This window comes from Scyliorhinus canicula, chromosome 12 (assembly GCF_902713615.1).
Source record: "Scyliorhinus canicula chromosome 12, sScyCan1.1, whole genome shotgun sequence".
Taxonomy (NCBI): domain Eukaryota; kingdom Metazoa; phylum Chordata; class Chondrichthyes; order Carcharhiniformes; family Scyliorhinidae; genus Scyliorhinus; species Scyliorhinus canicula.
The window spans coordinates 111971716-111991396 of NC_052157.1; the positions used below are offsets into that span (position 1 = coordinate 111971716).

Genomic DNA, 19681 nt, shown 5'->3' on the forward strand with positions numbered 1-19681 from the left:
CCTGAGAGAGGCGAGGGACTCGCACATCCATCCACAAAGAGAGGAATGAGACTGTTCCAAACATTTGCGTGGATGGACTGGCCAGTAGTTTTAACCCTGAGTGAGTGATCGATTCAGCAACTTGGCAACAAGGTGACCTAGTAGGTATTTTAGTGATCTGGTGAATGGCTATTAACTCTCATATTGAGCAGGGCAGCATGGTGGCACAGTAGGCAGCACTGCTGCCTCACGGTGCCAAGGTTCCAGGTTCAATCCCGGCTCTGGGTCACTGTCCGTGTGGAGTTTGCACGTTCTCCCCGTGTCTGCGTGGGTTTCGCCCCCACAACCCAAAAGATGTGCAGGATAGGTGGATTGGCCACGCTAAATTGCCCCTTAATTAGAAAAAATGAATTGGGTATTCTAAATTTATTTTAAAAACTCTCAGACTGAGTCATCATTCAGGATTCTCCAAGATCCCAATTTGATAGTAAGACTTGTTTGACAGGACAAGGATCTCTCAGTTGTGTGTCTAATAGTGGAAGATTTCAAGCTGAGATGTCTGGACTTTAGGAAGTCTGCAACCTCAGCTTGGCAGGCAAATCCCATTCTGACTTTACAGTTATTAGCCCAGGGTGCGACTTCCGCTCACGTCAGGGATGGAGTTCTGCCTTCAAGAGCTGCTGGCCAATCAAATGACCAGTAATTCTCTTGTCTCAGCAGGGCCAGTGGGAGCTACAGAGGCAAAGGGTTGAGAGGCTGGGGGCCCGATTCTCCGCCCCCCACGACGGGTCGGAGAATAGCGGGAGGGCCTTCCCGACATTTTTCCCGCCCTCCCGCTATTCTCCCCCCTCCCCCCACCCAACTCCCGACACGAATCGCTGCCGCCGTTTTTTTACGGCCGGCAGCGATTCACAGCTGCTAGATGGGCCGAAGTCCCAGCCCTTTACGCTGTTTTTACGAACGGCAAACACACCTGGTCTGGCCGTTCGTAAAAACGGCGGGAACAACTCGCTTTTTATAACCATGGCACCGATTGGCACCGATGCCCGCGCACTATTTCTCCTTCCGCCGCCCCGCAGTATCCATTCGTGGGGCGGCTGAGGGGCATCCCGGCCCGCGCATGCGCGGGTTTCGCGCAAATACGCGATGATGTCATCCGCGCATGCGCGGGTTGGAGTCTTCCAATCCGCGCATGCGCGGCTGACGTCATATGACGCGTCAGCCGGCGCCAACTCCGGCAAGCGGGCTTAACGAAATTTGTTAAGCCCGTGATGCCGGAGCTTGCGGCGTCGGGATGCTAGCCCCGACCGGGGACCAGAATCGGTTCCCGGTCGGGAAGGGGCGCGCTGGCGTAAAACCCGCCCGGGTTTGACGCCAGCCTTACGATTTCTCCCGTTTTGGGAGAATCGCGCCCTGGGTTTGTGAGAGCGGAGCTGAGGCATTACCCTAGCCCCCAACTGGGCACTACGGTAGCACAGTTGCTTCACAGCTCCAGGGTCCTAGGTTCGATTCCCGCTTGGGTCACTGTCTGTGTGGAGTCTGCACTTTCCCCCCGCGTCTGCGTGGGATTCCTCTGGGTGCTCCGGTTTCCTCCCACAAGTCCCAAACGACGCGCTGTCCGGTGAATTAGACATTCAGAATTCTCCCTCTGTGTACCTGAACAGGCGCCGGAATATGGTGACTCGGGGCTTTTCACAGTAATGTCATTGCAGTGTTAATGTAAGCCTGCTTGTGACAATAAAGATTATTATTCTAACTAAGCCACCAGGTTTTATCTATTGGCCTGACCCAACTCCCCCCCCCCCCCCCCACACACACACACACACACACACACAAACGCACACCTGCAGTGCCACCAACAATTCTGCTTGGAGGGGCGGTTAAGTGACCATTAATTGAACATTTAAGGCCTCAATTGACCCAAATGTGGGTGGGCTGCATGCCCTTCTTCTTTCCCCCCCCCCCCCATTGCTGGTAAAATACCAGTGGAGCGGGTAAACAACAAACATGGCACCCATACCATGCAATCCAGCATTACACCCCTCCCACATTTTTGTCAGCTCCCAGTGGTTGGGGGGCTGGTCACGGGTATGAAGTTCCATCTGATATGGGTGGTGATAGAAGTGCGATTAAAGAAACAGGTTGTAAAGGAGCTGAGTGAACGTGGCTCATAGTGAATCTCTTGATCCTTTGAACTGGTTGATGACCTGCCTGTTAATAGCAGTATGCCTTATTCATACACTGTTACTTCACCAGCAAATTGTGAACCTTGCGCGTGAACCATACTGTTCTCAACTCCTGGGAGTGGTGTCAAGAGTTAATCAACTGCGCAAACAGCTGGTCAAAAGCCTTGAACCTTGCAAGTTGTAAATTTTAGCAGCAGCTTTCATTGTAGCAATGAAGGCCGGGATTCCCTCGCCCCAAGGGGTTTAGCACAGGGCTAAATCACTGGCTTTTAAAGCAGACCAAGGCAGGCCAGCAGCACGGTTCAATTCCCGTACCAGCCTCCCCGAACAGGCGCCGGAATGTGGCGACTAGGGGCTTTTCACAGTAACTTCATTTGCAGCCTACTTGTGACGATAAGCAATTTTCATTTCATTTCATTTCCAGTTCCGCCCAAAGTCAAAGGACTTTAGGCTGGCTCCGCCAGCATCCCCCGTGGTGGGTCCCACCATGGCAGCTCCATGTTGCTTCATCCTCTGAGGAGAAGCCTATAGAAGGCACAGTCCAGAAGTGGGGCTGTTTTTAGTAAGTTCCAGTGTGAACTACTGACTTGAATCCAGAGGTATATATGGGCCCAGGAATGGTCCACGCGATTACTTCAATTGTAGCCATTTGTTTGTATTGGGGGGGAGTGTGGGTTGACCTCTGCTGAGTTGGAGCAGGCGCTGGTTATGACTCAGGTTGTAAAAGGCTTCCTACAACAAATCATTCAGAAATGCCTCCCTGTGGAAATTCTGTGGCTGCAGCATCAGGTTACATTGAGCTTATTTTTAAATCAGGAGGAGGTGGAATACTCAGAGAGGGTTGCATCAGTCACCTTTCTTTTTTCTCCAGCCTAGTCCTCTGTCACCCTCCGATCAAAGCCCTTTCCCTTCTCCGTACCAGTTGCAAAGGGCATGTTCCACACCAGAGTCAAAGGAGAAAACAGAGTAACAGTAATATACACTCAGGCATTTGTTAGTCCTTTGTGCTGTCAGTGTGTTGCGAGGAATTCTAACCTTACCACTCTCCATCCCTCGCGACTGAAATACCCAAGTCGATCCTCACCGCTGGCTGCGCATTTTAACCCGCTTCACAGTGGCCATCTGTGTCCCATATGAAATAAGACATCTCAATGGTGTCGTTGTAGTGAATGATATTTTTAAAACCATCCCAACGTTTTTATGAGACGTTTTTTAAAATAGCCATTTCTCTTTGTTTCACTTCCATTTATTTTGCAGCAGACCCTGCTTAAAAAAAACGCACTGTGCACTCTCACCTTCCCCCAAAACTACCGGCACTCGTTTCACTATGTACACTATGACTGTAAAGCATTTTGGAGACATGGTGAGCCTTTGAAAAGTGCTATATAAATGCAAACTCTTTCTTTTTTCTTCTCAGAAACCTGGCTCGCAGAGATCTCAATGGAGCTTCGGATCCTTTTGTCAGAGTGCAATACAATGGGAAAACCCAAGAAACCTCTGTGAGTCCAGCCTGTTCCTTCTGTGCTAATTCCAAATTCACCAACTCCCTATTAAAGGTGTTGATAACTTGCATTTCAATATATATATATATATATCCCTCATTATTATATATCCCTCATTATTGTCAATGGGCAAAAGGCGAGTTGATACTGATTTAACCATGCCATGTAACCAGCAGGCTAATTTAAACACATTACATGAAAGGATACTGATGTGTTATCTGAGTTGGTCTAACATCGACTGCAACTGGATGCAGTTAGACTCGAATCAGGCTTCCGACACGGGAGATGGTCCAACACTGTTTTATTGAACTTGCTTGTTGCTGTACTGTGGTAGTAACCACTGCTGTATATATTAGGGTATGTATGGTAAGGCCCTGTACTACAGGTACGGGGGTACTCCCTGCCTGCTGGCTCCGCCCAATAGGCGGAGTATAAATATGTGTGCTCCCTGTACAGCAGCCATTTCGCCAGCTGCTGTAGGAAGCCACACATCATAGTGTATTAAAGCCTCAGTTGTATTCAACTCTCGTCTTTGTGCAATTGATCGTGCATCAATTTATTACACTAAAGTTTTCAAAAGATGGACCTCCGCATCAAGCCGGATCCCCTGCAGCTGGATCCCCAATCAAGCAACGCCAAAAAGGACTTTGAACATTGGCTAGCTTGTTTCGAAGCTTACATCAGGTCTGCACCAGACCCAATTCTGGAAGCTCAGAAGATCAAGATCCTCTACACGTGGCTGAGCTCCAGCATTTTTCCACTTATCCAGGACGTGCCGACCTATGATGAAGCCATGACGCTACTGAAAGAGAGTTATGCTCAGCGGACTAACACACTTTACGCCAGGCACGTTCTCTTAACTCGTAGTCAACTCCCTGGTGAGTCAATAGAAGATTTCTGGCGTGCCCTAATTCCCCTGGTCAGAGACTGTGACTGTCAGGCCGTCACGGCCACGGAACACTCGAATTTACTCATGCGGGACGCTTTCGTTATGGGGATTGCGTCAGATCACAACCGCCAGCGACTTTTAGAGGGGGCCACGCTCAGCCTCGCGGCAACCAAAAAGCTGGCGCTATCGATGGCGGTCGCCTCGCACAATATCCAGGCCTACACCCCCGGCCGCGCGGCCCACTCTCCTACACATCGTTGACCCCGCAGATGGCCGCCCCATCGGGGACCCCATTCAGCCAACCCTACGCCTGTTCAACGCCCCAACCAGCCAACCCCGGGGGCCCCAGATGTTACTTCTGTGGGCAGCCAAAACACCCCCTCCAACGCTGCCCGGCCAGGAGCGCCCTTTGCAAGGCCTGCGGCAAAAAGGGGCACTTCGCTGTGGTGTGCCAGGCTCGCTCAGTCGCCGCTATCGCTCCAACCCCCCCGCCCCCCGTGTACGGACAGTGGGCGCCGACATCTTCCTCCCGTGGACCACACGCGGTCAGTGGACGCCGACATCTTCCCCTCCCCAGGCCACGTGCGGCCCATGGGCGCCGTCATCTTGTTCAACCCCCGCCACGTGCGGCCCGTGGGTGCCGCCATCGTGTCCTCCTCAGGATCGTCAGGCGCCTCCATCTTGTTGTCCCCCACAGCACGAGGGCGCCACCATCGTTCCAGGACCCTTGCCCCCCGGGCACCCCATTGTCTGACACCAGCGACGACCAGACGACTGGTCGCCTCGGTCACGATCAACAGCCCCTGGAGAGCCCATGTGGTAGTGGTGAAAACGGGGGAGAAACACAGAATGGTCGTGAACTACAGCCAGACCATCAATCGGTACACGCAGCTCGACGCGTACCCCCTCCCACGCATATCTGATATGGTCAATCAGATTGCACAGTACCAGGTCTTCTCAACTGTAGATGTAATATCCGCCTACCACCAGCTCCACATCCGTAAATCGGACCATCCATACACTGCCTTCGAGGCAGATGGCCGCCTCTACGGGTTTCTTAGGGTTCCCTTTGGCGTCACCAACGGGGTCTCGGTCTTCCAAAGGGAGATGGACCGAATGGTCGATTGGTATGGGCTGCGGGCCACTTTCATGTACCTAGACAATGTCACCATCTGCGGCCACGATCAGCAGGACCGTGATGCCAACCTTGCCAAATTTCTCCGCGCTGTCACTCTCCTCAACCTCACTTATAACAAGGAGAAGTGCGTATTCAGCACAAACCGCTTAGCCATCCTCGGCTATGTGGTCCAGAGCAGAGTTCTGGGGCCCTTCCCCGACTGCATGCGCCCCCTCATGGAACACCCCCTTCCCCACTGCCCCAAAGCCTGGGGTTCTTTTCTTACTATGCCCAGTGGGTTCCAAATTATGCGGACAAGACCCGCCCACTCATCCAGTCCACCCTTTTCCCCCTGATGGCCGAGGCTCAACAGGCCTTCAACTGTATTAGGGCCGACATCGCCAAGGCCGCGATGCATGCATTCGACGAGACGTTACCCTTTCAAGTGGAGAGCGACGCATCAGACGTCGCTCTAGCCGCCACCCTCAACCAGGCAGGCAGGCCCGTGGCATTCTTTTCACGAACCCTTCATGCCTCCGAAATTCAGCACTCCTCCGTTGAAAAAGAGGCCCAGGCCATCGTTGAAGCTGTGCGGCATTGGAGGGGTTACCTGGCCGGCAGGAGATTCACTCTCCCTACTGACCAATAGTCAGTAGCTTTCATGTTTAACAACACACAGCGGGGCAAGATCAAAAATGATAAAATCTTGAGGTGGAGGATCGAGCTCTCCATCTACAACTACAAGATTTTGTATCGCCCCGGTAAGCTCAACGAGCCCCAAATGCCCTATCCCGAGGTACATGTGCCAGCGCACAGGTGGACCGACTCCGGACTCTGCACGACAACCTTTGTCACCCGGGAGTCACACGGTTGTACCACTTCATTAAGGCCCGTAATCTGCCCTACTCCATCGCGGAAGTCAGGGCTATACCAGAGACTGCCAGGTCTGTGCGGAGTGTAAACCACACTTCTACCAGCCGGACCATGAGCGTGTGGTGAAGGCCTCCTGCCACTTTGAACGCCTCAGCGTGGACATCAAAGGGCCCCTCCCCTCCACCGACCAGAACACATATTTCCTCAGTGTGGTCGATGAGTACTCCAGATTCCCCTTCGCCATCCCATGCCCTGACATGACATCTGCCACCGTCATCAAAGCCCTCAACACCATCTTCGCTCTGACCCGCCTACATCCACAGTGACAGGGGATCCTCATTTATGAGCGATGAGCTGCGTCATGAGCTCCACAACGGAATCGCCTCAAGCAGGACGACCAGCTATAACCCCCGGGGAAACGGACAGGTGGAGAGGGAGAACGGGAAGGTCTGAAGGGTAGCCGGTCCAGAAATCTCCCGGCCTCCCGCTGGCAGGAGGTCCTCCCCGATGCACTGCACTCCATTCGGTCGCGCCTATGCTCTGAGACTAACGACACACCCCATGAACGTCTTTTTGCCTTCCCCAGGAAGTCCACCTCCGGGGTGTCGCTCCCAACTTGGCTCGCAGCTCCAGGACTCCGTAAGCACGTACAACTCCACAAGGCGGACCCGTTGTTGGAAAGGGTGCAGTTACTCCACGCCAACCCCCAGTATGCCCACGTAGCGTACCCCAATGGCCGCCAAGATACTGTCTCTCTCAGGGACCTGGCACCAACAGGTTCCACACACACGCACACTGCCCCAGCCCGGCGCCGCCCTCCCGTCCCCTGGCGCACCGAGCAACAACCCCCCAGGACCATCCGTCCTCCCCCTGCCCACGCCCGAGGATGAAGACAATCTCGGCACGCTCCCGGAATCACCAAGGACCTGACCGACGCCAGAATCGCCGCCACCACTGCGTCGCTCCCAACGTCAGATCAAGGCTCCGGACAGGCTAAACCTGTAATTGGTTCTGAACTCAAAATCTTTTTTCTCTGTATATTAAACTTATGCTGTATATAGTTCTCCACCACCCCCGCCGGACTCAATTTTAACAGGGGGTGAATGTGGTAGTAACCACTGCTGTATATATTAGGGTATGTATGGTAAGGCCCTGTACTACAGATACGGGGGAATACCAGCCTGCTGGCTCCGCCCAGTAGGTGGAGTATAAATATGTGTGCTCCCCGTACAGCAGCCATTTCACCAGCTGCTGTAGGAGGCCACATATCTGAGTGTAATAAAGCCTCAGTTGTGTCCAACTCTTGTCTTTGTGCAATTGATCGTGCATCATGTACATAATCTGCTGTGGGTTGACACTCTATTAATCTAAACTGATAACCTCAGACTGGCTTAACCAGACTAGCTCTCTGTCACATGAAGAAGGTGCTCATGGCCCTGTGCACTCTAACTATCTCCGTAGCTGTATCCAGTGAGAAGAGGCAGAGTCTTAATGCCTCGTGTGTTTTATAGTGGTAGTGCCCTGTCTGGTGATTGGTTGTTCTGTGTCGTGTGTGTTCATTGGTTATCCTGTGTGTCAATCACTGCCTGTCTGCATCTCATTATACCCATGAGTGGATATTATGACAGATACTATCTTCCAGAAGTGTATTTTGTAAAAGCCTAGGGGCCAAATTATTGCTCCCTGGTCGGGGGAGCAAAGAGAATTTCTGGCTCTCGTGGACTCGACATCTAAAATGGGAGCCCGGATGTTAGATGTTTGGTTCAGGGAGAAAGAGCTGGATGAGAAGTCAGGGTGGGCGACCTGGAAAGCACATAGGAGGATGTGTAGTGTGGGGGCAGGCCAGCAGGAAGGCCTGCCTCAGGATCCTGGTACTTTGTCCAAAGTTTAAAAATAAAGAATTAAAAAATGGAGCATCCCTCCAGCCCTCGCCACTCAAGCACTCTAACCCCGTACACTCCTCCTGTCCCATCCGTGCCAACCCATGCCACCTCATGACTCCCACCCCACCCCCTAGAACCCCTCACACCCTCCATGTCAACCTATGCCCCCAAACTGGTACCTATGGTCCTCTATAGTCCCATGCCAATTTAGTGCCAATTCAATTTGGTTCCATGCTCCCCTACCCACTACCCTTTGCACTTACACCTGCCATGACAACTCACCTCGTATCCACCAAGGGCAGTTCCCAGGGACCATGAGATAAAATAAAGTTATAAGATAAAATTAAGTTCTGTCAAATAAAGTTCTAAGTATCTATTGCAGACGTCATTATATGGAAAAAAACCTCATTCTTAGAAGCCCATTTAATACATTTACATTCCTTCAACTAAGTAAAGCCTTATAACAATAAATATTTCATTCTAGTACACAAACCAACAAGCATTGGAATACATAGTCTTACATCAAAAAGTCAGAACCCACTTATTAATGTCAATCAAACTTAACTAGGAGGAACCCTACTATGATAATGGGTGGTTGTGAAAATAGTCATGCAGCACTAATCCAGTGATGGAAATCGGCAGGTTTATGTCAACAGACAGCTGCTGATCCTGGCGTGAACTGGGCGCCGCGGGGTCCGCGCATGCGCAGTGGCACTGGCGCCAACGTGCATATGCGCAGTGGGCCGTTCACCACGCCGGCCCCGACACAACATGACGAAGGGCTACAGGAGGCCCCCAGCCAGAGAGGCCGGCCCGCCGATCGGTGGGCCCCGGTCGCAGGCCAGGCCCCATCGGAGGCCCCTCCTGAGGTAGGCGCCCCCCCCCCCCCCCCCCACAGGGATTCGCAGTCGATTCTCCGGCCTGGCCCCAGGCTGTCTCTTTAAAGGGGTATCCTGGCTATTCAAACTATTTCACAAAGTTCAGACCTGTTTTTAATTGGTCCAACCTGGACGCTTGGGGTTTCAGACTCTCGGCCTACCAAAATCCCATTCAGTGGAGCCATCTGATGATTTGAATGGCCAGCTGCTTCCGTAAAATGTCCCCATTTCTGCCCCTGCAAAATGAGAAGTTTCGTATTTGGATGTGAGACTTAGATTTCTGGCCACTTCCAACATTTTTACCACATGGAGAGCTTCTCTGTCGCGGTGAAAATTTTTGGCCCAGGTAATTTCTTCGCCGACTTTAATTTCCGCGGGTTTCGCCTTTCTCAACGGCAGCGGATTGTCCTTGTGCACCACTCCTGGAATACCTGTTTCCTCAGCCTTCTGTCCTGCATTTGCCTTCTGCCCTAGCAACTTTCCACTTCCCCTAACCTTTCTCAAAGTAATGCACCTTATGATGCTTTGCTCTTCATTGCCTTTTGGAGACTCTCCCGTGTGGCTTAGTAGGTAGAACCACAGCCCCAGATTCTGGTCCCACTTCAGGCCTTTGCAATCATGCAGGGGTGTTCATGATATCCTCCAAAGGGAGAGAAAAAGATAAAAGGTGCGTGAGGAGATGAAACAAGCAAACAACCCTCTGTTGTGCCCTGTCCTGGTTTCTCCCTGGTTTCTGAGTCTACCTTCCAAAACCATGTCCTCCATTAGGACTTTGCGTTGATCATCTAGATTAACAGATCACTGCAGTCTGTTGAGGATTAACAATAATTGAACTGAAGCACCAACACAAACCCTGGGCGGAATTCTCTGGTGCCGCCGGCAGCGCACCCCCGCCCGCAGGTTTCCCCGGTGGTTTCAATGGAAAATGCCATTGACAAGCGGCAGGAGTGGATTATCCGGCCGCCAGCTTATGTTGCCTCCAAATTCTCTGCCCTCCCTCGCAGTGGATTCGCATAGGAGAACCCTGTCTCTGTATTTAAACTTCTGTTAGAGGATGGGTTTTTTAGTGGTAGAAAGCTCCACCCGTTTCTCAATATCAGGCGCCGGAATGTGGCGACTAGGGGCTTTTCACAGTAACTTCATTGAAGCCTACTCGTGACAATAAGCGATTTTCGTTTCAAATATTGAGGTCTAGTGTTCATATTTGTAGTATGTATATTGTACATGCAATACATCTAAAATAGTACTTACTACCACTCCCCAGGCAATGTAGGTTTCAGAATGCCTATAAGTTATTCCATGGTTCCTTTTCTCAGCTCCGATCATTCTGTTGTTCCTCAGAATATATAATATCAATAATGATCTTTATTAGTGTCACAAATAGCCTTACATTAACACTGCAATGAAATTACTGTGAAAAGCCCCTCGTCGCCACACTCCGGCACCTGTTCGGGTACACAGAGGGAGAATTCAGAATGTCCAATTCACCTAACAGCACGTCTTTCGGGACTTGTGGGAGGAAACCGGAGCACCCGGAGGAAACCCACGCAGACACGGGGAGAACGTGCAGACTTCGCACAGACAGTGACCCAAGCCGAGGATTGAACCACGAACCCTGGCACTGTGAAGCAGAAGTGTCCTGAAGTGCCATGTTTAACCTAACTTGCCTGGGAAGAACAGGACCACCTCTTAAGAGACCCCAATTTTACACATTATCCAAATTTCTGCTGCACTGCCCTCGCACTTCGCCACTTCAGTGGAGAACATATTCGGGTGGGGTGTAAATTGGGCATCCAACCTGGAAACCCCTTTCACCTGTCATGTGAGCTAGGTTAAAATGTAATGTATTTCCCGACTGACTGTGAGCAATGCCTGGGGAGATTTAACAACTTACACATATATAGTGGGTGGGATTTTCCCTTTCCGCTGGCGTGGCGTGTTTTGGGGCAGTGGAGGCGGCCGGCCATTGGCTGGTGGCAGGACCTCCCGGTCCCGCTGATCTCAACGTAGTTTCCTGTTGCTCGCACCCTCCGCTGTTGGGGAACCCGCGGTGGAGCTGGGGGGGGGTCACTGTCGGCGGGACTGGAAGATCGCGCTGGTGGGAACGGTTGGAAAATCCCACCCAGTGTCTTGAATGTAGAGGAATCTGGGCCAATTCACACACAAGCAATCAGACAGAAATGGATGCTGAGCCAGTGAAGGAAGATTTGGAGGGACTGCTAAGAATTTAAGTCAGTTTGGGTGTTATGGAGGAATTGAAAGGCGGATAATTCCAGTGTTTAGGGTCTGGACAACTGAGAGCACTGCAGTCAATGTTTCGACAAAGGTAGTTGGGGATTTACAACAGGTCAGTGTCAGAAGAGCTGTGAGCTCTCAAAGGCAGTAGGGTGGACACAGTTACAGAGATGGGACGGGGCATGGCCACGGAGGGAATTAGAAACACCAGAATAAGAGTCTTAAATTTGTCACAATTAAAATGACAGAAATCTGCTTCCGTTTGATCGACAGACCTCTTTTGCCATTTTGGAACCACATTCATTGATCCAGTCTGAGCAGTGACTCATAAGAGTCAGTGATTTACATTAGTTATTAAAATGGCAATTTTGAGTTTGGAACTTGTTTCATTACTAACTGTCAATGGCACTCAATTTTGCTCTAATCTCAGTTCTATAATTATGCAAAACACCAGGGGCAAACTCGATAAGAGAGGAAATTTCTGTGTAAGTCAAATTTGAAGGAATGCAGACAATTAATGGGGTGCTTCACAAGGAAGTGGTCAAAATTCGTTAAGCTTCTGGAGTGTGGGAAAAACATTTAGTATAAAGGGTTTACGGATGGGATATGTTGATATGCGACATAGATGGTGATGTGCCTTGGTTTATTCAAGATACATCACCAGCCAGTGGGTATCGCTGGCTGGGCCAGCACTTATTGCCCAGCCCTAACTGCCCACCATTTCAGAGGGCACTTGAGAGTCAACCACAACCTCATTGCTGTGGATCCGGAGTCACATGTAAGACAGACTCATCCTTTGGTCACTGATTGAGAGAGCATCCAGTAACATATTGTAGTGATTATCTGCTTGATTATCATTATTGCTTGTCGACCTTGCTGCATTCAACACTTTTAAAGCAGACCAAGCTTTTAAAGCTGGCTTTTAAAGCAGACCAAGCAGGCCAGCAGCACGGTTCGATTCCCGTACCAGCCTCCCCGGACAGGCGCTGGAATGTGGCGACTAGGGGCTTTTCACAGTAACTACATTGAAGCCTACTCGTGACAATAAGCGATTTTCATTTCATTTCATACTTGTCGACTCGGATGGGCAGCACTGGGTGGCTGTCGTGGGTGGGTCAAGTAAAAGTTGTTCATACTGATTACTCTTGCATGTAGGTTGTGAAAAGGTCCTGTTACCCCCGCTGGAATGAGGTGTTTGAGTTTGTCCTGGACGAGACAGGGACAGAGAACGCGTTGCACGTGGAGGTATGGGACTGGGACCTGGTCAGCAAAAACGATTTCCTCGGAAAGGTAGGTTACTGCCGACTCACAGCTTTTGACTGTTTGTAGCAATACTGCAACTAATGCAATACCTTTTCGCAAGCAAGGGAAGCCTTGCATTTACCAAACATCCTTCACATTCTCAGGATGACCCAAGGTGCTTCACAGTCATTGGATCACTGTTGATTTTGCAGCCCGTTTGTCCTGCATGTAACAATGTGGTAATGATCAGATGATCTGTTTTTGTGATGTTTGTTGAGTGATAAGTATAGGTCAGGATGCCGGGACGAACTCCCCTGCTCTCTTTCAACGTAATGAAAGGGACTGGGCTCCTTGAGAGTTCCGCCATTGCGGCTGGTGTTTTCCAGCCGCTGGGATTCTCTGTTCCTGCCAGCAGCAAATCCCACCCTTGGGAATCCCGGTGGTGTGGGGTGGTTCAATGGGGAAAGCCCATTGACAAGCCGGGGGAGCATAGATTCCTGCCGCCAGGGAGTGGTGCACCGCCCAGAAAGGTGGGGGTGGGAGACTGGAAAATCTAGCTCAGGATGAAAGTGAGGGCCACTGAATTGGCTGTCTAACTGCAGCAGGTCAGTCTGTAACTCAGAGACCTGTTGTTTGGGATTTCCACTGTGTCCTTTGGAAACAGGGTGCGATTCAATGGAAACATTTCAAACTCCGGATTTGGGTACGTTTGGGTATTTTGGGACTGCTGTGTTGGCAAGGTTGCGGCACTTTAAAAAAATATATATTTTTATTCTCCTTTTTCACATTTTCTCCCGAATTTACACCCACCAACAATAAACAATAATCAGCAACAAATATGTCAATCTCCATAACAATAACAACGATCCCTTCCTCCCACCAACCCACAAAAACAGCCCGCATGTTTACATAAACAAATGACAAAAAGGAATCAGGGATTACCTATAGCCATCTTTAATATACACAGCCCCCCTCCCCCCAAACCTCCCACCCATCCCCCACCCCCACCAGTTAACGTTTGATGTTATCCAGTTCTTGAAAGTGCATAATGAATAATGCCCATGACTTGTAGAATCCCTCCGTCCTTCCCCTCAGTTCAAACTTAACCTTCTCAAGGGTCAAGTATTCCAACAGGTCCCCCCGCCACGCCAGGGCACAGAGTGGAGAGGCTGCTCTCCATCCCAACAGGATCTGCCTTCGGGCGATCAACGAAGCAAAGGCTACAATATCTGCCTCCGCACCAGTTTCCAACCCTGGCTGGTCCGACGCCCTGAATATGGCCTCCCGGGGACCCGGATCCAGTTTCACATTCACCACCTTGGAAATTACCCTAAAAACCTCCTTCCAGTAATCCTCTAGCTTTGGACAGGACCAAAACATATGAACGTGATTAGCGCCCCACCCACCCCCGCAAAGCTTACACACATCTTCTACTCCTTCAAAGAATCGGCTCATCCTCGCCCTCGTGAGGTGTGCTCTGTGTACCACCTTCAGCTGTATCAGCCCCAACCTCGCACATGAGGTGGAGGCATTTACTGTCCGGAGCACCTCACACCAGACCCCCTCCTCTATAACCTCTCCCAACTCTTCCTCCCACTTTGCTTTGATCCCTTCCAGTGGTGCCTTATCCTCTTCCAAAATAGCTCCGTACAGCGCTGACACTACCCCCTTCTCCAGTCCCCTTGTCGTCAGCACCTCCTCCAGCAATGTGGAGGCCGGTTCCTCCAGGAAGCTCTGTATCTCCTTTCTGGCAAAATCTCAAACCTGCATGTACCTAAATATTTCTCCCTTCAACAGCCCATACGTCGCTTCCAGCTCCTTCAATCCTGCAAACCGACCCCCAAGAGAAAGAGAATCCCCTTCTCTTTCCATTTCCAGAAACTTCCATCCCACTTCCCTGGCTCAAATCTGTGGTTCCCCTGAATAGGCATTTCCCTTGACCCTGCCCCCAACCCAAAGTGTTGGCGAAACTGCCTCCAGATTTTCAATGAAGCTATTATTACCGGACTCCCTGAGTATTTCCCCGGAGCTATCAGGAGCGGCGCTGTTGCTAGTGCTTTCAGTCCCGACCCCCTGCACAAACTCTCCTCCATTCTGACCCACTGGGAATCAACCCCTCTGACCCAGCTCCGCACCTTCTCCACATTCGCCGCCCAGTAGTAGTACATCAGGTTCGGAAGACCCAAACCCCCTGCCTGCCTTCCCCTCTGTAGCAGCACCTTTCTCACTCTGGCCACCTTCCCTCCCCTTATGAACGAGGTAATCCTTCCCTCAATCTCCCTGAAAAAAGCCTTTGGCAGGAAAATCGGTAGGCATTGAAAAATAAACAGAAATCGCAGCAACACATTCATTTTAACCGCCTGTACCCGACCCGCCAGTGACAGAGGGAGACCATCCCACCTTGCCAGATCGGCTTTCGCTCTCCCCAACAAACTAGTGATGTTGTACATGCGAAGCCTCCCCCACTCCCGGGCAACCTGCACCCCCAGGTACCTAAAGTGAGTCCCTGCCCGACGGAATGGCAGCCCCCCCCCCCCCCCCACCACTGCCCCCACTCCCACCACTGCCCCCACTCCTGGCCGAGACACCACAAAACACTCACTCTTTTTTTTTTACTTTTATAAATGTTTTTTATTCAGTTTTCATGTTTTATATTGAACAAATTACAAATTGTTAGAGAGAGAGGAAAAAAAAAAGAACACGCAAAAATTAACATATATATTTACAGGTAAGCATCTTCATAATAATAACTGTGGCCTCCCCCCTTTAACCGGCATACATATTTTATATTCCCCAATATGTCCGAGGCACATGTTTATTGGCATTTATTTACAGTTTGGTTTTGGGCCTTAGCTAGCCGTCAAGCCCCCATAACGAACCCGTAGCCCCCCCCCCCCCCCCCCGCAACCTTCCCCCGATTCCCATCCATTTTCCCCTGTTTCTTGGCCACCCGACTATTCTTCCTCTTGTTCGTTGGCCACAAACAGGTCCCGGAACAATTGGGTGAATGGCTCCCACGTTCTGTGGAAGCCGTCGTCCGACCCTCGGATGGCGAATTTGATTTTCTCCATTTGGAGAGATTTCTCAAATGGAGAAAATCAAAATACTCACTCTTGTCCAGGTTCAGCTTGTACCCAGAGAAAGACCCAAATACTCGCAGTAGCTCCAATATTCCTCCTATCGACGCACTCAGCTCCAACACATACAGCAGCAAGTCATCGGCATATATGGACACCCTATGCTCTATCCAACCCCCCGGCAGTATTCCTTTCCATGCTCCCGAACTTCTTAATGTGATGGACAATGGCTCAATCGCAAGTGCAAACAGCACGGGGGACATAGGACATCCCTGCCTCATCCCACGGTGGAGAGAAAAGTATCTCGAGCTGATGTTTGTGCGGACACTCGCCTTCGGCTCGTTATATAATAGCTTTACCCAGTTCACAAATCCAATCCCAAACCGCTCCAGAACTGCCATCAGGTACCCCCATTCTACCCGGTCAAATGCCTTCTCAGCGTCCAACGCCACAACCACCTCTGTTTCCTTCCCTTCCGCCGGTGCCATAACAACGTTCAAAACTCTCCTAATGTTCGAAAACAGCTGCCTCCCTTTCACGAACCCCGTCTGATCCTCACCTATCACCTTTGGGAGGCACTCCTCCAGCCCACCTGCCAGTACCTTCGCCAATATTTTTGCGTCCACTTTCAGAAGTGATATGGGCCTATACGACCCACACTCCGTTGGATCCTTATCTTTTTTTAGCAATAGTGAAATCGATGCCTGCCCCAAGGTTTGTGGCAACACCCACTTCCCTCTCGCCTCTTCAAACATCCCCACCATCAGGGGTGCCAACTTATCCTTGAATTTTTTATAATATTCCACCGGAAACCCATCCGGCCCTGCCACCTTTCCCGACTGCATCCTTCCAATCGCATCCTTTAACTCCTGCTCCACTATTGCTCCTTCTAATGTTGCCCTGTCCCCCTCCCCTAACCTTGGGTACTCCAACCCATCCAGAATTCCTGCATCTCACGGTCTCCCCCGGGTGGCTCTGACCTGTACAACCTCTCATAAAACTCAAAAACCTTGTCAATCAGCTCCGGAGCCACCACCAACTTCCCTGCCCCATCCCTCACCCGAAGAATTTCCCTTGCCGCTCCCTCCCTCCGGAGCTGACCTGCTTACGCCTTATCTCCATGTTCATGAACTGCACCTCTTGCTCGTCTCAGTTGGCGCACCGCCTTCCTGGTGGACAGTCAGTCGAAGCTCGCCTGTAGTTCCTTCCTCTTTTCCAGTTTTGCTGGGTCCCCATCTTCTGCATAACTCCGATCTACCTCCAACATCTCATCTATTATCCTCTGCCGCTCCAACCTCTCCTCTTTGTCCACCCTGGCCTTAAACAAAATTACCTCACCCCATACCACCGTCTTTAGAGCCTCCCAGACAACTGCCTTCGACACCTCACCCGTACAGTTGAAACCTACATATTCCTTAATTACCTTTTCAATTTTCTCACAGAATACTTGGTTCCCCAAAAGCCCCACATCCAGTTTCCACCTCAGCCTCTGCGCTACCCCCTTCTCCAGTACCACATCCACCCAATGCGGAGCGTGATCTGACACTGCAATTGCCGAGTATTCCGACCCCTTGACCCCAGCCAGCAAAGCCTTTCTCACGACAAAAAAGTCAATCCGCGAGTATACCTTATGGACTGCTGAGAAAAACATGTAGTCCCGTTCCCTTGGGTGCAGGAACCTCCAAGGGTCCACCCCTCCCATTTCCACCATTAGCCCAGCCAGTGCCTTCGCCCCCCCCCCCCCCCCCCCCCGCCCCCGTGGGACCAGCGAGCGCGGCCGTGATCTGTCCAACCTTGGTTCCTGCACCATGTTCCAGTCCCCCCCCTACAAACGGCTCGTGTGTGTCCAAGTCGGGAATGGCCCCAAACACCTTCTTCGCGAATCCCGCATCGTCCCAATTGGGACCGTATACACTTAACTGCACCACTAATCTCCTCTCCAGCGCCCCTGCCACAATCACATATCTACCCCCCCTGATCTGCCACCACCTTCTCCCTCTGGAAGCGTACCCTTTTGCTGACCAACACCGCTACCCCTCGAGCCCTTCCGTCAAATCCAGAGTGAAACACGTGACTAACCCAGCCCTTTTTAAGTCTCACCTGGTCCTTCACCCTCAAGTGAATCTCCTGCAGCATTGACACATCGGCTTTCGAACTTTTCAGATGCGCAAGCACCCTTGACCTCTTGACCGGACCTCCTAGCCCTCTCACGTTCCACGTGACTATCCTTACTGGGGGTCTCTCACGCCCCCCCCCCCCCCCCCCCAACGAGCCCTGCCCCATGAGCCTGACCCGCCCCTGTCCATTGTTAACATTGAACCCCACCCCCTCAAGAACCCCCCCCCCCCTACATTTCCCGACTGAAACAACATCTCCCAGCATCTATCACTTCCTCCTCTCTTGCTCGCCTCGTGGGCCCATTGAAGCCTGCTATCCAGGCTCCAACATCCGCAACCCTCCTCTCACCTCACCTCCGTTCACTAGCTGACTTTAGTTAGCTAGCGCGGGTGGCTCCCCCCGCCAAGATATATCGTCCCCTCCCACCCAGTCCCAGAGAAAGAAAAAAAACAAAACCAACAATCCAACCCATACAATTCACTAACATAACATTTAACCGTCGCAACACAGAACGCCAATCAACCCAACCAATAACTTGAACTCTGTAACTATGCAAAGAGAAGTAAATTACAATACGCATCAGTAAAAAGAAAGCTGTAGCATTTATACATTTTCCAGCTGCTCAAACACAGTCCACAGTCTCTCTTCCAGTTCTGCTCCTCACGTCTGTCCCAAGCCTTCTGCCCTCATGAACGCCTCAGCCGCCTTCGCTGTCTCAAAATAAAAGTCTTTGGCGTTATACGTTACCCTCAGCTTCACCGGGTATACCATACCAAATCGCACCCCCTTCTTGTACAGTGCCGCCTTCACTCGCCCAAACACCGCTTGTCTTTTTACCAACACCACCATGAAGTCTTGGTAGATCCGAACCGCAGTACCATCCCATGTCACCTCACGCTTCTGCTTCGCCCAGCTTAATACCTTCTCCTTCGTGCAGTACTTATGGAAACAGATAATTACTGCTCTTGATGGCTCGTTCACTTTGGGCTTCGGCCTTAATGACCGATGAGCTCGGTCTAGCTCATACCGGGAGGGGTTCTCACCTTTCCCCATCAGCTCCGCCTACTTCTTAGCGAAGTACTCTGTTGGCCTTGGGCCCTCTGTCCCTTCGGGCAAGCCCACAATTCTCAAATTATGCCGCCTTGAGCGGTTCTCCAAGTCTTCAAGTTTCTCGGAGTCCTCTGTTGACCTCCACCATCCTCCGCAGCTCGTCCCCCATCGAGGTGACCTGGTTGTTGTGTCGTGACACAGCCTCCTCCACTTCCTTCATCTTCTCGCCCTGCTCTCTCACCTCGGCTGATGCCTTTGCCACAGCTACCCTCACTGGGGCGATTGCCTCCTCCACCAATTACTTCAATGCGACCACTGTCTCCTTCCTCAAGGCCTCCATGTGCCTTGCGAACTGCTTTTCCAGCTCCAGCAGCATCACCTCGGTCATCTTCTCCACTGTAAATAGTGCGACCCAGCCTTGCGGTTCGGCTTCCGCCATCCTGTCAGCACTTTTGCTCGTCCTCTCGTTCAGCGGCGAACTCGCGTTTCCTCCTTTCTTCGACGCTGCTCTTCGCATCCTTTAGCGGCTTATTGTTTTTTCTTTCTTTTCTCTTCTCTCCCCTTCCACCCTCCTGTCCTTCATCAATCTGAATTATTCTTTTTTTTAAAGAAACTATTTTTCTTCCTTCACACAAAAAAAAAAGGGGGAGAA

General features: G+C 51.2%; 1 protein-coding gene across 1 annotated transcript in view; it reads left to right on the forward strand.

Annotated features, from left to right (window-relative positions):
* Positions 1-19681, forward strand: part of rasa4 (RAS p21 protein activator 4) — a 298226-nt gene that overhangs the window by 190939 nt on the left and 87606 nt on the right. Inside the window, exons 6-7 of the mRNA XM_038813851.1 lie at positions 3583-3664; positions 12698-12832. Of these exons, the coding sequence (XP_038669779.1) occupies positions 3583-3664; positions 12698-12832 (217 nt within the window). The remainder of the gene's footprint in view (positions 1-3582; positions 3665-12697; positions 12833-19681) is intronic.